Source organism: Lissotriton helveticus, chromosome 12 (genome assembly GCF_964261635.1).
Source record: "Lissotriton helveticus chromosome 12, aLisHel1.1, whole genome shotgun sequence".
In the NCBI taxonomy this organism is placed as follows: Eukaryota; Metazoa; Chordata; class Amphibia; order Caudata; family Salamandridae; genus Lissotriton; species Lissotriton helveticus.
In genome coordinates, this window is record NC_136073.1 from 738008815 (window position 1) to 738026670 (window position 17856).

At 50.3% G+C, this 17856-nt stretch overlaps 1 protein-coding gene across 3 annotated transcripts in view; it reads left to right on the forward strand.

Moving 5' to 3' along the window:
• The first annotated feature begins 3862 nt into the window (after positions 1-3862).
• The window catches only part of MTMR11 (myotubularin related protein 11), a 238245-nt gene continuing 224251 nt past the window's right edge, over positions 3863-17856 (forward strand). Inside the window, exon 1 of one of the 3 annotated variants that reach the window (XM_078670169.1) lies at positions 3863-4217. In XM_078670169.1, the coding sequence (XP_078526295.1) occupies positions 4158-4217 (60 nt within the window). In that variant the 5' untranslated portion in view covers positions 3863-4157. Of the gene's footprint in view, positions 4358-17856 lie in introns of all 3 variants that reach the window. The other 2 variants (XM_078670171.1, XM_078670170.1) reach the window with 2 other exon arrangements.

Sequence of the window (17856 nt, forward strand, 5' to 3'; positions counted from 1 at the left end):
AGCATCACCTCAGCGTCACCTCCGCACCTGCACACCACCACCTCAGCATCACTCAGAAACCACCCCTGAGTATCATTCAGCATCACCTCAGGTTCACCTCCCCACCAGCACACCACATTCTCAGCATCACTCAGAACCACCTGAGTATCATTCGGCATCACCTGAGCATCATCTCAGCACCAGCACACCACCATCTCAGCATCACTCAGAACCACTTGAGTATCATTCAGCATCACTTGAGCATCATCTCAGTACCAGCACACCACCTCCTGAGTATCACTCAGAACCACCTGAGTATCATTCAGCATCACCTGAGCATCATCTCCGCACCAGCATGCCACCATCTCAACCCCACCTCCGTCTGCCCTTGGAATCTGGCATCTATTGATTCTTCCATAGTGTGTGTCTGCTGCTCGTGTTTCAATTCAGCCTCCTGTTGTTTATGCCCCCCCCCCCCATAACAAAAATAAAGCTATAACAAACAAGCATTACTACAGCCAGGAAGACATTGCCAGCATTACAAGGACAAAAAAACTAGAAAGCATTTGTTGTGTTCATTCTTTTTTTAATAGGGTAGTTCAGTTGTCCATAATGTATTTTTGGTTATATATAAGGTAACAAAAATGTGTAACACTTTTTTATTATAACTTTTCAACATGCCGGACAGCCATACAACATAGCTTAAAGACATTAGCAAAGCCAATAGCTCTGCCTAAACACTTATAAGGTCCCAAAGGCAAGACCTATTGGCTATGCCAATGCTTGTTACTTTTATCATAATGAGTTCATGGCGAGCCTGCCCCGGGTCCCTTTCAAGAGGGAAAGTGACTTTGCACTTAATGTTGGTATTCACACTTTTAGAGTTAGGCTAATTTCATTCTTTGAAATGACACAGCAAGTAAAAGTAATGGAATGGAATGTGTGCAGTGGTTAAAATAGTTGAAGTATTTCCACCCATCACTTAGTTTGTTTCTCTTAATGAGTCGCCTTAAGTATCCTTGGTATGAGCAAACAAGGGACACTCTCTGGCTTAGGGACCGAGTCTACACCTCACGTAAGAAGGGTCGGAAGCCTGCTACATATCCGAGTTGTGTTCAAGGTAAGCAGGAAGTGGCCAACCAGGTCCTGCAGGACTGTTGCGTTTCAGTGGTAGCCAAGAGGGTTTGTCTTCGAATGGGGCATGTGCACAATTATACATCATGCAAAACAACACAAATTACAATCATGGGTCAAGAATAGATTAGTCCAAGAATTTCCATCCAAAACATTTAGCTTTTATCAATGTGATTATTGTAATTAAACACGGGGGCCTTTTGAAGACCTGGTCTGTCTGCATTTATGTCAATCAATCAATCAGTCCATTTGTAAAGCGCACTACTTACCCATGAGGGTCTCAAAGCGCTGGGGAGGGGAATACTGCTACTGCTCGAAAGGCCAGGTCTAGAGGATTCTTCTGAAGGTCAGCAGGTCTTGGGTCTGCCGTAGGTGGGTGGGTGGGTGTCCCATCAGATGTAGATCATCAGTATACAAAAAAGGAGAACGCCTTTTATCCCATTTTGCTTTCTCTGACTACTTGGAGCTCTTCTGTTCTAATATAGCTGATCTTCTCTATGGATCTCTTATTTCTGCCACCATGCCTGAAATTCGGAAACACAAACGTTCATCCTCTTCTTAAAAAAAAACCCTCAGCAATTTAGGGCCCATATCCCTACTGCCTTCCCCGGCCAAAGTGTTAGTAAAGCTAGTCAATTCCCAACTCACTCAGTACCTTGAAGCCAACTCTCTTCTTGACACTTTACAATTCGGGTTTCAGAGCAGCTCATAGCACTGAGAAGGCACTTCTATCGGCCACAGACGACATTCTCCACCTTCTCGATCAGGGTAAATTGTCAACGCTATTCCTTCTAGACCTCATGGCCGCCTTCAGTACGGACTCCCATTCCGCTTAGTCCCCTACATCATCTCGACATCTGCTACGAAACTGTGAATTGGGTCTAATCCTTAATACCTATGGGATTCCCCCGACTGGGATTATAAAATCTTTTGGCTACAACATTACCTCTTATGTCGACGATACCAAACTCATTGTTTCCAACACTGAAGACATCCCAGAAACTAGGGTTAACGTCCCTGCCTGTGTGTCCCATGAAGCAAGCACGAGGAAGGAAACTGTCAGAAGATCAGCGGAGATAAGACGGAAGTGATCCTCTTTGGCAAGTTGACCTCGGTTTGGAGCGAGGCGTGATGGCCCTAAGAGCTACTACCTCAACCAGCAACCTAAGGATCATCCTGGAAAACAACCACCCCATGAGGAAGCAGATCATCTCTGTCTCTTCGACTTGTGTCGGCACCCTCAGAATGCTTCGTAAAATATCTAAGTGGCTTCAGGCTTGATATCCAGCCTCCTTGATTACAGGAACACCCTCTATGCATGCATTCCAGAAGACCACCTAAGTAAATTGCAGGTTGTACAGAATGGTTCTCCACCTCCTGCTTGCTCTTCAACGGCTCCCTAGTCACAAGCGTACACTTTTAGGTGGCTCTGTCGCATGCATACACCGCTTAATGGCACTGGCCTTCACTACCTGAGAAGCAGGGCCACCCTATACAAGTCGGTGAGAGCTCTCTACTCCAGTAAACTTCCCCGTGCAGCTGTTCCATGCATCCATCCCATGACCACTGGAGGACTTTCTTACTCTCACCTGGTGGCTCACAATTGGAACCACCCCCCACGTCCTACGTTTTACAGCGGTGTCCTTATTTTCTGCCACAGTCGTTCCCTCCTGTTTCCAGCTTCTCTTTGCAGAGGTGCAGTGCGCCTGGATACCCCTCTTGGGTGAGTTTGGCACCTCACAAATCCATAGAACATAACAAGGGGCACTGGATTTTTTAGATTGTGCGACCACTGTGTATTCTGCTTGATTATGGGTTTGCCTCGTTTTCCACATAATCCGTCTGATGCATAATCTGCAGATTTTAGCATAAATATGTTGTTTCTAGCTCTAATAGATCAAGAGTTACTAAAAAGGCCGAAACACATGTTGCTGTGCAGTGGAAGCCTCTTTGCAATGGTTGACTGGTCACCTTTCTATTGCTTACTGCATATTTGGGTGTTAGGCTGGTATAATTGCTGTATGTGGGTGTTAGACTGGTACTAATGATGTGAAACCTTTGCCCAGACAGAGTTAGCCGGGGTAAAAAAGCCGAAGTAAAGAAGTTATACTATCACATTAAGCCGCATAATTTCCCCTTTCTTGCCATATAATTTAGTCAACCCTAGTGCATAAGTGTGTCCTCCGCAGCTCATTAATTTCAGTGCCCCTGAACATAACATAACATAAGCAACTCAGCATTACCAAACCACTGTCTCATATCAACAGAGAGGCCATGGAAGTAAGTGCTGGGGTGCTGGACTCCCAAAATGGGTTTTCCAGGTGGTTTGTGAAACTAACACTGCTGCACTGAACCTCAGTCTGTAGCGTTTTCAAAAGGACACGTTTCATTTAGGAGTCTAGCACTGCCCAGCCGCCGTCTCTTTCAACAGAGAGGCCAAGGAATGAATGGGCAAGAGGTTGAACTTCAATTAATCGTGTGCGACGCTCACCGGTGGTTAGTGTGGCAAAGACGGTACTCTCAGCCTTTGTGCAGGACATCTTTCATCAAACTCGCACCTTGTTTCATCCACAGCGCCCAGAGGCGTTTTAGTGTGCGGTGCGCGCTACGCACCAACACTCTGCCACTGGCAGACGTGGGCTCTCCCTCCACATCATCGTCGAACTGCTCCCTCCCTCCTGCTGACTGAACGGGGAGTGAGATTAACACCCCCACCCCCTCAGCTCTGCAGAAAACACACACTCACATCACTGCTACAAGTCCGTGGCGGGGGAGCGAGCGCCAGGAGGGGGTGCCGGAGAATGCCGGAGAAAGAGTTTAAAAGCTCCCACAAAAAGAACCCACCGCCTCCCGCGGCAGCGATGCAGACACCAGCAGCACGGGCAGCAGCAGGCACAGGCCGGCAGCGTCCGTTCAGCAGCAGAACAAAGTAACCTTTATATCCAGGCGGCGGCGGTGGCGGCACGCACCATGGGCGGAAGGGGGGCGCCCACTCCCTGCAGCGACTCTCAGTAACCTGCCAGCCCCGGTACAAAGGTCCCACGATGTTATCTGGGTCCCGGAGCTCGTTCGACGTCAAGCAGCACCAGCCGGGGCAGTACATGGTGAGCACAGACCGGGCAGCACTATGGGCACCCTTCTTGTTATTCCACCGCTCGCCTCTTTCGATTTATTTTGATTATTTTTTGTTTGCTTCGCTGAAGTCTTCTCGGACCTGCTTATGTCGGAGATCGCGGTAGGTACAGTAAGTGTGAAATGACTTTTTTTTGTCGCTGTGGGTGTTGGGCAGTTGGTTCTGTCGTTAAAACGGTTTATCCGCCCGCTGTTTGATCTGGATGTCTGGGTAGATTTGATTTCAAAACCGGTCTCGTGACGGGTACGAAGGGCAGGCGCCTGGCAAGTGAAACTTTCCCGTTTAAAAAAAAGTGGAAAGTTTTGTTTTGAAATTGCGTCGTAGCCACTAGGTCTGATTCTGGGATAGTTGCCTCTGTTAGTGTGAGGATAGTTATTGACCATACTGAATCTGACACACAGGGGATAATCGACTTCATGGCGATGGATTGATGAGCTGGTCGTTGTGCCAGTTTGACTGCTGAGTTGGTGCGGGGTCTCACCTCCATGAGGTCATTGTTCAGCGTTTGACTCATGGAGGTGTCATTACCAGGTATGTCAGGAGATCCGCGTGGAAATAGTTGTTTCTGCATCTGGCGTAGAAGACTTCTTCGTTGGCAAGCACACCTTTTGTGGAGTTAGCCATTTCCAGTGTGACTCTGGCAAACTTGTCATTTCAGTAACTGACCCCCATGAAGTTGTCATTACCACATTTAGCTCCGAAGAAGTCTTCGCTGGCATTGCCAACTTGGCAAGCAAAACTTTTGTGAAGTTAGCCATATCCAGTGTGTCTCTGGCAAACTTGTCATTTCAGTAATTGACTCCCATGAAGTTGTCTTTACCACATCTAGCTCCGAAGAAGTCCTCGTTGGCATTGCCAACTTGGCCAGCACACATTTTGTGAAGTTAGCCATACCCAGTGTGACTCTGGCAAACTTGTCATTTCAGTAATTGACTCCCATGAAGTTGTCTTTACCACATCTAGCTCCGAAGAAGTCCTCGTTGGCATTGCCAACTTGGCCAGCACACATTTTGTGAAGTTAGCCATATCCCCTGTGTCTCTGGCAAACTTGTCATTTCAGTATTTGACTCCCATGAAGTTGTTATTACCACATCTAGCTCCAAAGAAGTCTTCGTTGGCATTGCCAACTTGGCAAGCACAACTCGTGAGGTTAGCCATATCCAATGTGACTGACAAACTTGTCATTTCAGTAATTGACTTTCATGAAGTTGTCATTACCATGTCTAACTGTCAGGAGATCAATGTGGAAATAGTTGTTTCTGCATCTGGTGCCGCAGAAATCTTCGTTGGCAAGCACACCGCTTGTGAAATTAGCGATACCCGGTGTGACTCTGACAATCTTGTCATTTTAGTAATTGATTCCCATGAAGTTGTCATTATCAGGTCGAACTCTTAGGAGATCAATGTGGAAATTGTTGAAGCTGCATCTGGCTCGGAAGGAGTCTTCCTTGGCAAGCACAACTCTGTGAAGTTTGTCATTACCGCCATGTCCGTGACGAAGTTGTCATTTCCGCCATGTCCGTGACGAAGTTGTCATTTCCGGGAATGACTCGCACGAAGTCGCTGTTGCTGAATCTCACTTCATGATGCTCTCGTTGCCAGACCTGACTCCCATGAGATCAGCGATGTTACTGGAGATGGCTCTCACAAAGTTGTTCTTTCTTCTTCTGACTGTAAGATCCATGTAGTTAATGGGTTTGATCTTGGTCAAGTTGTTGTTAGCGGGGCTGATTCACATTTTTTTTTTTAAACATATTTTTATTGCAGAGTTAGAAACCACAGGATACAAACAATCAACCCGTGCCCCCGCGACACCCCACTGTCCAATAATAAATCCAAACTGTACACAGCCATTCAGCCCGCATCCCGGAGGCCGGGCGGCATGTTGATCCAAGCAATAGGAGAAAATCACAGTGCAAGTCCCACAGGGACCATGGTCGAAAAGCCATCGTACGTATCTGCTTTTTACCCCCCCCCCCCACAACAAAATCTCCGTCAGCCATCCCAAAACTAATGCAGTAACATCCCGCGCTTCGGGGCTCCCCCTAAGTGCCCCCGCCCCAACTCGCCTGGCCGCTCCCCCAGCCCTCCCCCACTGCCACAGCACGCAACCTCCCTAATAGAGCCTAGGCACCCAGGCTAGCCACCCCCTAATGGCTTCCGTCCCACCCCAAGTCCCATAAACCAGTCCCCCCCAAGGCCCCCCCCCCCTGGCAACTGCTAGGAGTACCCCTCGCCCTGTCGAGTTGGATGGATCTACCACAGCGCGGAAATTAGCTCTTCTGTGTGCGCCCCGTGGAGTCCACCGGCTCAGTTCTCTCCATCCCCGTCATCCACCATAGAGTCACGCAAGGCCTGCACCACCTGCTCCCATGCACGCGCCGCGTCCAGAACCCTCTCATTCCCCAACTTAACAGCCTGTTTCATCCGGAGCACACTCTCGCAAGCAGACCACCGCAGCAATTCATTCCTCCACCTACGCAGCGAGGGCCCCCCCCTGGACTTCCAGTGCCACGATATCTCCCTCTGCGCCAGTATCAGACCCAGGTCAATAAATTTGCTCGTCACCTTGGTGCGTTTGGTGTGCGGGAACCAGAGCAACAGGCACGCCGCCATATCAAAGTCCACCTCCCTGGCAGACACTTCATTCAGGAGTTCCCCTACCTCTGCCCAATAGGTCCCCAATTGCGGGCACCCCCAAAACAAATGATCCATGTCCGCACCCAAAGACGAACACCGTGGGCATCGGGCATCCGGCACCCGGAAGTACCGCTGTAATTTCTCCGGGGTTAAATAGGCCCTATGAAGCACATAGAAATGCACTTGTTGAAAGCGCGCATTTCTCGTGCCCTTCCACGTACGCCGCAGGATGTGTCCCCACGCCGTATCCGGTATGGGGCGGCCCACACTCTCCTCCCATTTAGACTTGAGCCCCAGGAGCGGCTCCAGACCCTCATGCAGCATCCTATTATGGAGGCACGTCACAGCCTTAACCGTACCAGCTGCCATCACCACATATTGGCACGCCATAGTCGTCGTTGGTTCTACGAGCCCCCCTTTCCAGTGCTTCTGTACGGCAGCCACCACTGCCGCGTGTAGGAGGAACCCCCCGTCAGGCAGCCCAAACTGGTCCCGGAGCACCTCAAACGGTGCCAACGCCCCATCTATGTACAGGTCGCCCACCACCTGCAATCCCATCTCTTCCCAAGCCAGCAACGGGGACCAATCACCCCCGTGCGGCAAGGCCGTCAGCATGCCGATCGGAATCTCCGGTGCATAAGGCCGCGAAGCCCTCGCTCTCCGAAGGCTCCTCTGCCAACACAAACGGAGCGTCCTTTCCTCCACGGTGAGGGCCCGCAACTCAAGCCTCTGCTGCATGATAATATAGGACAACACATGGCGTTGCATCCCCCGATCCCGGTCCTCCTCCGGACCCCTGAACACCCTAGCCACGTTCTGTGTTAGAACCTGCAGCTGTGCCGCTAGGTAATACAGCTCAAAGTCAGGCACAGCCATACCCCCTTCCATCTTCGGGCGGAGGAGCGTGGTCAGGGCCACTCTACGGCGGCCATGCCCCCACAGAAAGCCAATAATCATCGACCTCAGGTCTCTGAAGACCCCTTGGGGAATCCATATGGGCAGCGTCCGGAAATAATAGAGAAAGCGGGGGAGTGCCACCATCTTCAGAAGGGCAATCCTGCCTAGAACCGTCAGCGGGAGGGTCGACCAGAAAGACAAGCTGCCCCGCAGTGCCCGGACACAACGACCAATGTTGCCCTCCAATAGGTCCGCGGTAGCGTGGTAAATGCGAACACCCAGATAGGTGAAACAAGATGGTTCCCACACCACGTCCAAGTCTCCGTCAGGAGCAGGTGAACCCGCTCGCAGCAGGAACACACAAGTCTTCGCCCAATTGACCTTAAGGCCCGACAGCCGGCCGAACTCCGACAGCAGCTCCATAGCACCGGCCAACGCCCGGGAGGTGTCAGCCAGGTACAGGAGCAAGTCATCCGCATAAAGCGATATATAATGCCACTGCTCGCCCCTGGCTATCCCCAAGTACACGACACCCGACCTCGCATGGACCGCTAAAGGTTCCATTGCCAGAGCAAACAACAGGGGAGACAGAGAGCACCCCTGCCGCGTGCCCCTGCCCACCGGGTACGCCGCAGACACCAGGCCGCCCAAACGTACTCTCGCCGTCGCCGATGCATACAAGACCCTTGTCCACCTGCGGAACCCCTCGCCCATACCAAACCTCTCCAAAACTCCGTCCAGGAACGGCCATTCCAAACTATCAAAGGCCTTCTCGATGTCTACAGATAGGACCGCAGGGGCACCCTCCCCGTCCAAGATGGCGTCCATTATCCCCACCAGTCGGCGAACATTCAGCGCCGTGCTCCTCGTGGGTATGAACCCGGCCTGGTCCCTATGTACCAGGCCCGTCATATACGGGGCCAGCCTGGTGGCCAGTATCCGGCTCAGAATCTTATAATCCACCGTCAGCATGGACAGCGGGCGGTAAGACCGCACGTCCGCTGCGTCCCGGCCTGGCTTCAGGAGCGGCACAATCAAGGCCTCCCGCATGGATCCGGGCAGCGCCCCAGCCTCGAATGCTTCAGCATACACCGTCAGCAATCTGGGTGTCAAAATATCCGCATACAGCTGATAAAATTCAATCGGTAATCCGTCCACCCCGGGCGTTTTGTTGCGGGCCATATGCTTTATGGCCGCCCGTATTTCCGTGAGCGTTACCGGGCCGCCCAGTTCCTTCGAGTCCTCCTCAGCAAGGACCGGAAGCTGCCTCTCCCCCAAGTATTCCACAATGTCCTGGACCCCCACCTCCAGCTGACTCTGGTACAGTTCCTCATAGTACCCCCTAAAGCACTCCAATATCGCTGCCTGGTTGTACACCATCTCCCCCTGCGCAGTGCGAATGCCGAGGATCGGGGAGCCCCTAAGTTCCGGGTTGGCCAGTCTGGCCAAGAGGGTACCCACCTTGTCCCTTTCCGCATGCGCCCTGACGATATACTGCTTATAGTCATAGCATCGCAAACGTTCCGTCTCAGTGGCAACCACCTCCTTCGCTTCTAATAGCTGGGCTTGTAAGTCCGGTCTAGCCGGCCTGCGGCGCTCCAGGTCCCTCAACCTATCTTCCGCTGTCACGAGGTCATTCAACACAGCCGTGCGAGCATTCGAGAACCTGCCCAGACACACTCCCCTCGCCACCACTTTCATTGCATCCCATTCAATGGACCTACTCGTGGCCGTGCCCGCATTCATTCCGAAATAGCTATCAATGCCTTGCCGAACCACGTCTTGGAAGACAGGATCCTCAAGTGTCTCCGGCCGAAGCCGCCACGTTGGTATAACTGAGCGCTCCCTCTGCCACTGAATGTGCACCAATAGGGGATTATGATCTGAGATAGTCCTAGCTAAGTACTCCGCATGGGAGACCAACGGAGCTAGGGATCCACCACAGAGCACCGAGTCAATCCTGACATGCAGGTCATGAAGCGCAGAGTAAAAGGAGTAATCCCTGGTCTCCCTGTGCCGCTCCCTCCAGACATCCAGCAGCCCCCACCTATCCTGCCAGTCCTTCCTGTGCGCGGTCAGCCTGCGCACCGGGGAGTCCACCAGAGGGGGATGGGACCTATCCAGAGCCACATCAGTAATCGAATTAAAGTCCCCCCCTAGCACTATCGGGCCCGCCAGGAAGGAGGCTAACGCCCCTGAGAGGCTATCAAGATATCTAGCTTGATCAGTGTTTGGCGCATACACACAGCAGAAAACCACATCCCGGCCATATAACCTCCCCTCCACCGCCACAAACCGGCCATCCGGATCCACTACTTGATTCAGCAATTGAAAGGGTATCCCCGCCCTCACCCAGATCAGCACCCCCCTGGCATACGCTGAGTAGGTGGTGCCAAACACCTGGCCCCGCCATCTTTTCTGCAAGGCAGTACATTCCTTCTTAGTGAGATGAGTCTCCTGAAGCATAGCAATCTGAACCCCCCTGCGTACAAGATATGCATGGACCTTATGACGCTTCACCATAGTTCGCAGCCCCCGGACATTCCACGTTAGGCATTTCAGATTAGGTAATGTCCCCATTCCAACTTCGTACAGTCCAAATCAAATAACGAATGTTCATAACCCCCCCAGTGCAGTTGCCCCCCCCAAACACACCCAAAACAGAAAAACTTCCCAAACCCCGCTCCCCAGGACAGAGCACACGAACCCAATGTCCGCCCCCATCCAAACCTTGAAACAACTTCTCACACTCATAACCCTGTGGTCTCCACCACAGGCGGCCTTAAGGGCCCAAGGGGGGTGAGTCACCGCCGACCTCAGCGAGCGGAGCCCACGCCCCGCGCCTCCATCCCTCTTGAAGCACAGATCCCCCCCTCCCGGCGTCCCGGCCCCCTATCAACAGGATACCACCCCACCATGAAGTCCCGATCTAGCTCAATCCAACCCAATGTCAGCCGCAAAAGATACCATCCGAGGTCTGTGGGGTCACCTCCGGCCCCTTCGAACTGTCCGCTTCTGAAAGTTCCTCTCCCGACCTGCCGCCTTCTCCTCCCGAGTCAGTGTCCGCACGTTCACTGTTCTGTTGCGACCCTGTAATGGCCGCCGTCGCTGCGAGTGCATCCCTCTTTTCCGCCGCCATTTGGGCCTCCCGCCTCTCCCGTTGGCGCCTGTTGCGGGATCGGATGCGTTGCGATTGTCTCACCCGGGGCTGCTTGGGCTCATCTCGCCTGCTTTTATGCGATCTGTCCGTACCCGCCCTGTACAACTCCAGCCATTGCCAAACCTCGTCCGGAGTCTGAAAAAAGTGCGTAGACCCATCCAACATGATCCGCAACTTAGCTGGGTAGAGCAAGGAGTACTGAATGCTTTCCTCCCTGAGCTCCTTTTTCACTGCCAGGAACGACGCCCGGTTTTTCTGGACCATTTGGGTGTAGTCCGGGAAGATCGTAACCCTACTATTCTCCACGTCATAGGGGCCCGACATCCTGGCCCGCTGAATGAGAAGATCCCGGTCTTTGTAGTGGAGGAGTCTCACCACCATCGGGCGGGGGGGGCGACCAAGCCCCGGTGGGCGAGCAGGTACCCGGTGGGCCCTCTCTAGCGTAAAGAAAGGAGTGAGCCCCTCCGGCGCCACCACAGTGCGGAACCAGTTCTCCATATAGGCCACTGCATCCTCCCCCTCAATCCGTTCCGGAAGGCCGACGACCCGCACGTTGTTCCGCCTATTGCGGCCTTCTGCATCCTCCGCCCTCCGTTCCAACGCGTCCAACCGGGCCAACATATCAGTGATCTTATTGTCCGCGGCCACCACCGACGGTTTCAGGTCCAGCAATAGTTGGTCATGGTCCTTAACTTTGTCCGCTAGCTTCGCGTGATCTGCGCGCAGCAGCCCCAGGCCCACGGCCACTTGGGCGATGTCTTGGTGCAACACGTCCTTAGTCGAGGCGATCGCATCAAGTATGGCATCTAGTCGCTGGTTCAGCCGTTGGTCTCGATCGAGCTCCGAGGAGGGACTCTCGCCCAGCTGGGTGGAGGTTGCCGAGTCCCCCTCAGTGCATCCCGCGGCCATCGACCCACTCGTCGCCGCCATTCCAGGGTGCTGCGTCACAAGTCCAGGAGCTCGGTTACCGTCAGCGCCCGTGGGCAGCACCGGTCGCCGGCAATGCAATGTCTCCACCGACACTCACAGGCGCAAGAGCCACGGCCTGCGACGCCCACTCCACTCGGCCGCCCCCACGGGAGCCTGAGGGGAAGAGGAGAAGTCCCAAGACGGTATCCAGCTAGGGTCCCCAAGCTCCGGACGAGCCAAGGCAGCGCACCACGGCCTCAGATCACAGTCCCGCCGACCCTAGCGCCCCAGTCAGCGGCTTGCAGGATCTCTCGCCAGGATCCCTCGCCAGTCGGCGACAACTCGGCTCAGGGCTGAAGTTCGGGGCCTTCCGACCTCCCCGCCGCCATTTTCTTCGCACCCTCGGCAACACCTCAGCCGCTGCTTCAGCACGGTCTCCTCGGGGGCGGCAGTCCCCCAGCAGTTCATCAAGTGCACCCAGCTGTCCCCTCACACTTCAGAGGGCAGGAGAGTCGTCTCCGGGCCGCCCAGGGTTCCGAAAACAGGAGAATTAGCGGGATCCTGCGCGGAGCTACGAGCTCACGCCGCCATCCCGATCGGCGCCCAAGCCACGCCCCAGCGGGGCTGATTCACATGAAGCCATTGTTCAGGGTTTGATTGGCATAAAGTTGGCATTATCAACGATCTGACCCATGAGAGCCATATCATTTATGGGTCTGGCTGCCATGAATTTGCAGCTGTGGAGTATAACTTTCATGAAGTTGTAATTAACACAAAGTCGTCTTAACTTGGTACGACTGTAAAGCAGTTGTTGTTGCTGGGTGTTAATCTCATGAAGTTGTCATTACCAAGTCGGTCTCTCATGAAGTCAACCTAGTTAATGGATCTAACTCTCGTGAAGTCGTCGTTGCTGCATACAACTCTCATGAAGTTCACGTGGTTGGGTATTACTCTCATGAGGTTGAGGTCTGACTCTCATGAAGTCACCCTAGTAAATGGATCCAACTCTCGTGAAGTCGTTGTTACCGGATAAGACTCACATGAAGTTCACGTGGTTGGGTATTACTATCATGAGGTTGAGGTCTGACTCTCATGAAGTCACCCAAGTAAATGGATCTAACTCTCGTGAAGTCGTTGTTACCGGATAAGACTCACATGAAGTTCACGTGGTTGGGTATTACTATCATGAGGTTGAGGTCTGACTCTCATGAAGTCACCCAAATAAATGGATCTAACTCTCGTGAAGTCGTTGTTACCGGATACGACTCTCATGAAGTTCATGTGGTTGGGTGTTACTCTCATGAGGTTGTTGTCAGCAGGTCTGACTCTCATGAAGTTGATGCATTTAATAAGGCTGACTCTCATGCCCTTGTTGTTGCTGGTATTGACTCCCATGAAGTAATGGTTGCCAGGTCTGACTCTTATGAAGTCGTTGCACGGTCTTGCCAGGTATGGCTCATGAAATCACAGTAGCCCCTTACTCTCAAGAACTTATCCTTATCAGATCTGACTTTGAAGAAGCTGTCCTTGCCAGTTTACACTTTCATAAAGTTGTCATTGCTCACTATACATTTTCTGAAGCTGTTCTCACTCACCCTGACTCTCAAGAAGTTCTTCTTTCAAGTTGTGACTCCCATGGAGTCATTTTTGCCAGGTGTGACTCTCAGGATCTTATTCTTGCGAGGTGTGTCTCATATTAACCTATTTTTGCCAGGTAGTAACTTTCATAAGGTCGATCTTGCCAGGTGTGCATCTCATAAAGTAATTCTTTCTGGGTGTGACTCTCATAAAGCCGTTCTTGCCAGGTGTGTGTCTTATAAAGAAGTTCTTTCCAGGTATGACTATCCTACCGTCATTCTTGGCTTCTTACCAGGTGTGTGTCTCATAAAGTAGTTATTTCCAGGTGTGTGTCTCATAAAGTAAGTTCTTGCCGGGTATGTCTCATGAAGTCTTTCTTGCCTGGTGTGTGTCTCGTGATGTCATCCTTTCCAAGTGTAACTCTCATAAAGCCGTTCTTGCCAGGTGTGTGCCTCATGAAGTCGTTCTTTCCAGGTGTGTGTCTCATGAAGTCTGAGCATACTGCATATCTAAAAGGGATACTACAAAGTCGTTCTTTCCAGGTGTGTGTCTCATGAAGTCGTTCTTTCCAGGTGTGTGTCTCATGTAGTTCTTTCTAGGCGTGTGTCTCATGAAGTCATTCTTGCCTGGGATGTGTCTGATGATGTAATTCTTTCCAAGTGTGGTTCCCTTGAAGTCGTCCTTGCCAGGTGTGTGTCTCATAAAGTAGTTCTTTCCAGCTGTGAGTCTCATAAAGCTGTTCTGCCAGGTGTGTGTCTCAAAAAGTAGTTCTTTCCAGATGTGACTCTCATGAAGCCGTTCTTGCCAGGTGTGACTCTCATAAAGTAGTTCTTTCCAGGTGTGTCTCATGAAGTCGTTCATTCCAGGTGTGAGTTGCCTGAAGTCGTTCCTTCCAGGTTGCCTGAAGTCGTTAGTGCCAGGTGTGACTCCCATGAAGCCCCCGTCGTGGCCCTCATAGGATCGGCGCCTGTGCGGTGCTCGCCTCTGCGCGGGTATCGCGAGTGAAGCGGCTTCCTCTCGGCGCTGCCACCCAGAGAAACGTATGAAGAAGCACTTCCGGGATGGGTGACATTTATTTCAGACGAATGTTTTGCAGCTGAGACGTAAGACGAAGGAAGTGAGAGGTTCGAGGCAGGCCGAGGACTGGCGAAGAACGTGCATCTTTGGAAACGCCGTGGACATGCTCTTCTCATAAATCCCTCCTCAAATCGCGTTTGCAGAAGAGAAGGCGGAATGGGGAGCCCTCTTTGTCGCGACACACCTTCCTTTTTATGCATTTCTAATGTTCCAGGGGGGATGTCGCTGCATTAGGAGATTGCACAGGTATTCTGGAAGCCTCTTCCATCGCGATGGTAACGCAGAAAAGCTGACTGTCGCGATATGCAGGCGTGTGGAACTTAAGACTCGGGTCTAAACAACCTACAGACTGAATGGCGCTGGCACCTCCCCGCAGCGAATATTGAGGCTTAACCAGGTTTCTCCGCGCTCGCAATGTTTGTAGGTAAAGGAAATGAGACATAGATAAAGGAATTTGGCCAGGATCACGCAGTGTGGACAAGTGGGGATTAGAATGTTTGTTTTCATGAGCAGCCAGCGCCGGGGCAGTCACGTTGCTTAGCGACTCTAGTAGTGGCAGGGCCTGGATTCTGTGGCCATAGATATTTCGCTGTAGAGTTGTACTTGTACCCATATATGTATTTGGATGACCCAGAATAGATTTTCATGATACCCAAATTGAAGTTGATGACAGTCCCTGCATGTATACTAGTGTGCTTCATCAGTGACTGTTTTTAAATTTTACTTATACGTGGTGATGAAATATGACCCTATGGTTGTAGAATATTTAATTTCAATGAAATATATGTTATCATCCACCTGATGATGGAGTTCAATAATAAATATATAGGGAGTTAACATATATTAAGGTAGAGGAATACTTCATTGTATTCTATGTTTGAAAAAAACACACATACACACGAGAGAGATTATTTGACCTTCTTGCTGCTATGATGAAAATACAAATCAAGGGGGAATCATTTCCAATTAAGGCATTTTGAGAGTCATTGAACAAGACAAATAGGTTTCAAATGCATACATTGACAAGCATGAACATAACAAAATAATATTAATAATCTTTATTCGGAGGTAATCACATCCATAAAAGATACAATAAGAAAATAAAGACAAGCATTAAAACACTTCAACAGTACAACTGAGTATCAGATGAAATGATGTGCAAAAAAGGGGGAACATCCTTTTCAAAGCAACTTTTACAACAAAGTACCTTTACGACGCAACCATTACAACGCAACTTTTACAACGACTTGCGCTGGGGGCGCTCTAGGATAGGGAATAGTTTCCAACACCTTCCCTACTATCCACGGGGACTGGAGTTGCAATAGTAAATTAAACTATTCACTATCCAGCGCCCCCCAACGCAAGTCGTTGTAACGACTTGCGTTGTAAAACTTGCGTCGTAAAGGCATGCGTTGTAATAGCATGCGTTGTAACGTCATACATCCGCAAAAAAGCAAAATACAATCAATCATAAAAAGAGACTGTGCGCCCAAAATAGAGAATGATGTTGGAGTTTCACTTTATCACCGTGAGTAAGGAGCGGCCTCAAAGCGCGTTGATCATGAGCATTATAGTAATCTTTTATGTAGGTCTGGTCTAGAGACTGTGAGCCATCTCGTCAGTCTCACGCTTTCCATGCTTTCCCCCAAAGTATGCTTTCTAAAAAAAAACTAAGAGTAAAATATAAATTGATGTGATAAATATATATATATATATATATTTTTGCACCCTTTCGTTTTTTTAACATATTTTTAGCTGACATGCACGCCACCTTTAGATTGCAGCATTTTTACTTTTTATTACATTTAAACTTTTAATGCCTAATCCAAATGTTTGCAAAAAAAATGTGCAGGCTTGCCAAGGGCACATTTATTGCTTTTGCCAATGCTTGTTTCCCAGGCACCTGCTATCCGAACTGTAGAGCTCTGTTTTAACATTTTTCGAAATGCCATTGTATATATGGTATATTTGTAGATTCAGTGAGTATGCTATTTATTACCGGTGTGGGGTTTGGGGAGCATAACTCATGACAAGCGGAGCCCCAGGTGGGTAGCACTGCCTAGCACCTCTCTCATCTCACCAATGATAATATACAGCTAATCACTGGCTGTGCATCTGCATATATGGTTCATGCCATGCTGTTCTTTAATGTGCATTAACTACTACCATGGGGCCTTCTTCAGAGTTTAGTGGATGGACTCCTGGGTTAAAATATGTAGGATATCCCGTCCACTGTATTGCAAGTGCCATATGCCATAATACACTTGTGATACGGTGGACAAGACATCTGGTACGTTTGTGTCTGATTATCCCATGTGCAAAGTGTAATACGCTATTTATTACCATGGTTGAATGTGGGGAGGTGCGGCGACTCAGGAGAGAAGAAGTCTTGTGTGTGTCATGATGCCTCTCCCTCTCAGTTCTTCTATAATGGTATTAATAAGTAGTCTATTACTCTTTGGTCTAAATTAGGGGTGGGCGGAATTTGTGTAGTTGCGCTACGCGAAACTCTGCGAAACGGTAAAAAAATTCTACGAATACGCAAAAATTATGCGAAGACGTGAAATTGCTTGTTCGTGGTGCTTTTATCCTGTTCGTGATCGCTGTTTGCATGCTCGGGGGGAAATATCTCACAAACACGCATATGGGGAACGCGAACAAGCAAAAAATTCCATAAAGCTGCGGAAAGCAGAATTTTGGGCAATTCGGCGTTCTCCACGGAACGCGAAATTACCCAAATTCCGCAAATTCCACGAGCGGAACAGAATATACTGCCCAGGCCTACTAATCATAGTCCAGAGATATGTCATAGGTTTTATATACATATGTTTCTTACCCTCCAGCCACTGTACTGATTTAGTGCTAAGTGGCATTCGGTGTAGACAAAATAGCAGGTTTGCGGGTCCTTGCAGGAGTTTTGGCTCCAAGGGGCGTAGCTAACAGTAGTGCAGCAGGTGCTGTGACACCAGGACTCTGGACTATGAGGAACGCTTTTCACCACAGTTATTGTTTTGTTAAATACAAAACAAGGGCATGGGAGCATAAATGTCTTGTTTGTATTAGGGCCCATAGCGCCATCGTGCAAGTTTGATCCGTCCTTTTAGCCTTTTTGGTTCTTGAAAAGTATAGGTAAAAGTCCTGTGTCTTTGTGTTAGATTTTTTTTTGTTGCTGTAAACTAATCGCTAGAGCGGCGTCTGAAGATTTGAGAGAGGTGTGTGTTTTTACTGAAGCTGAGTGTATTCTGGAGTGCTGTGCTTTTTAGGACGATGCCTACAGCTGTCTAGTTTGCTAGAGACATCATGGGGGCATTCAGAAACCTTCAACAGGAATGTATTCCACCATTGCTTT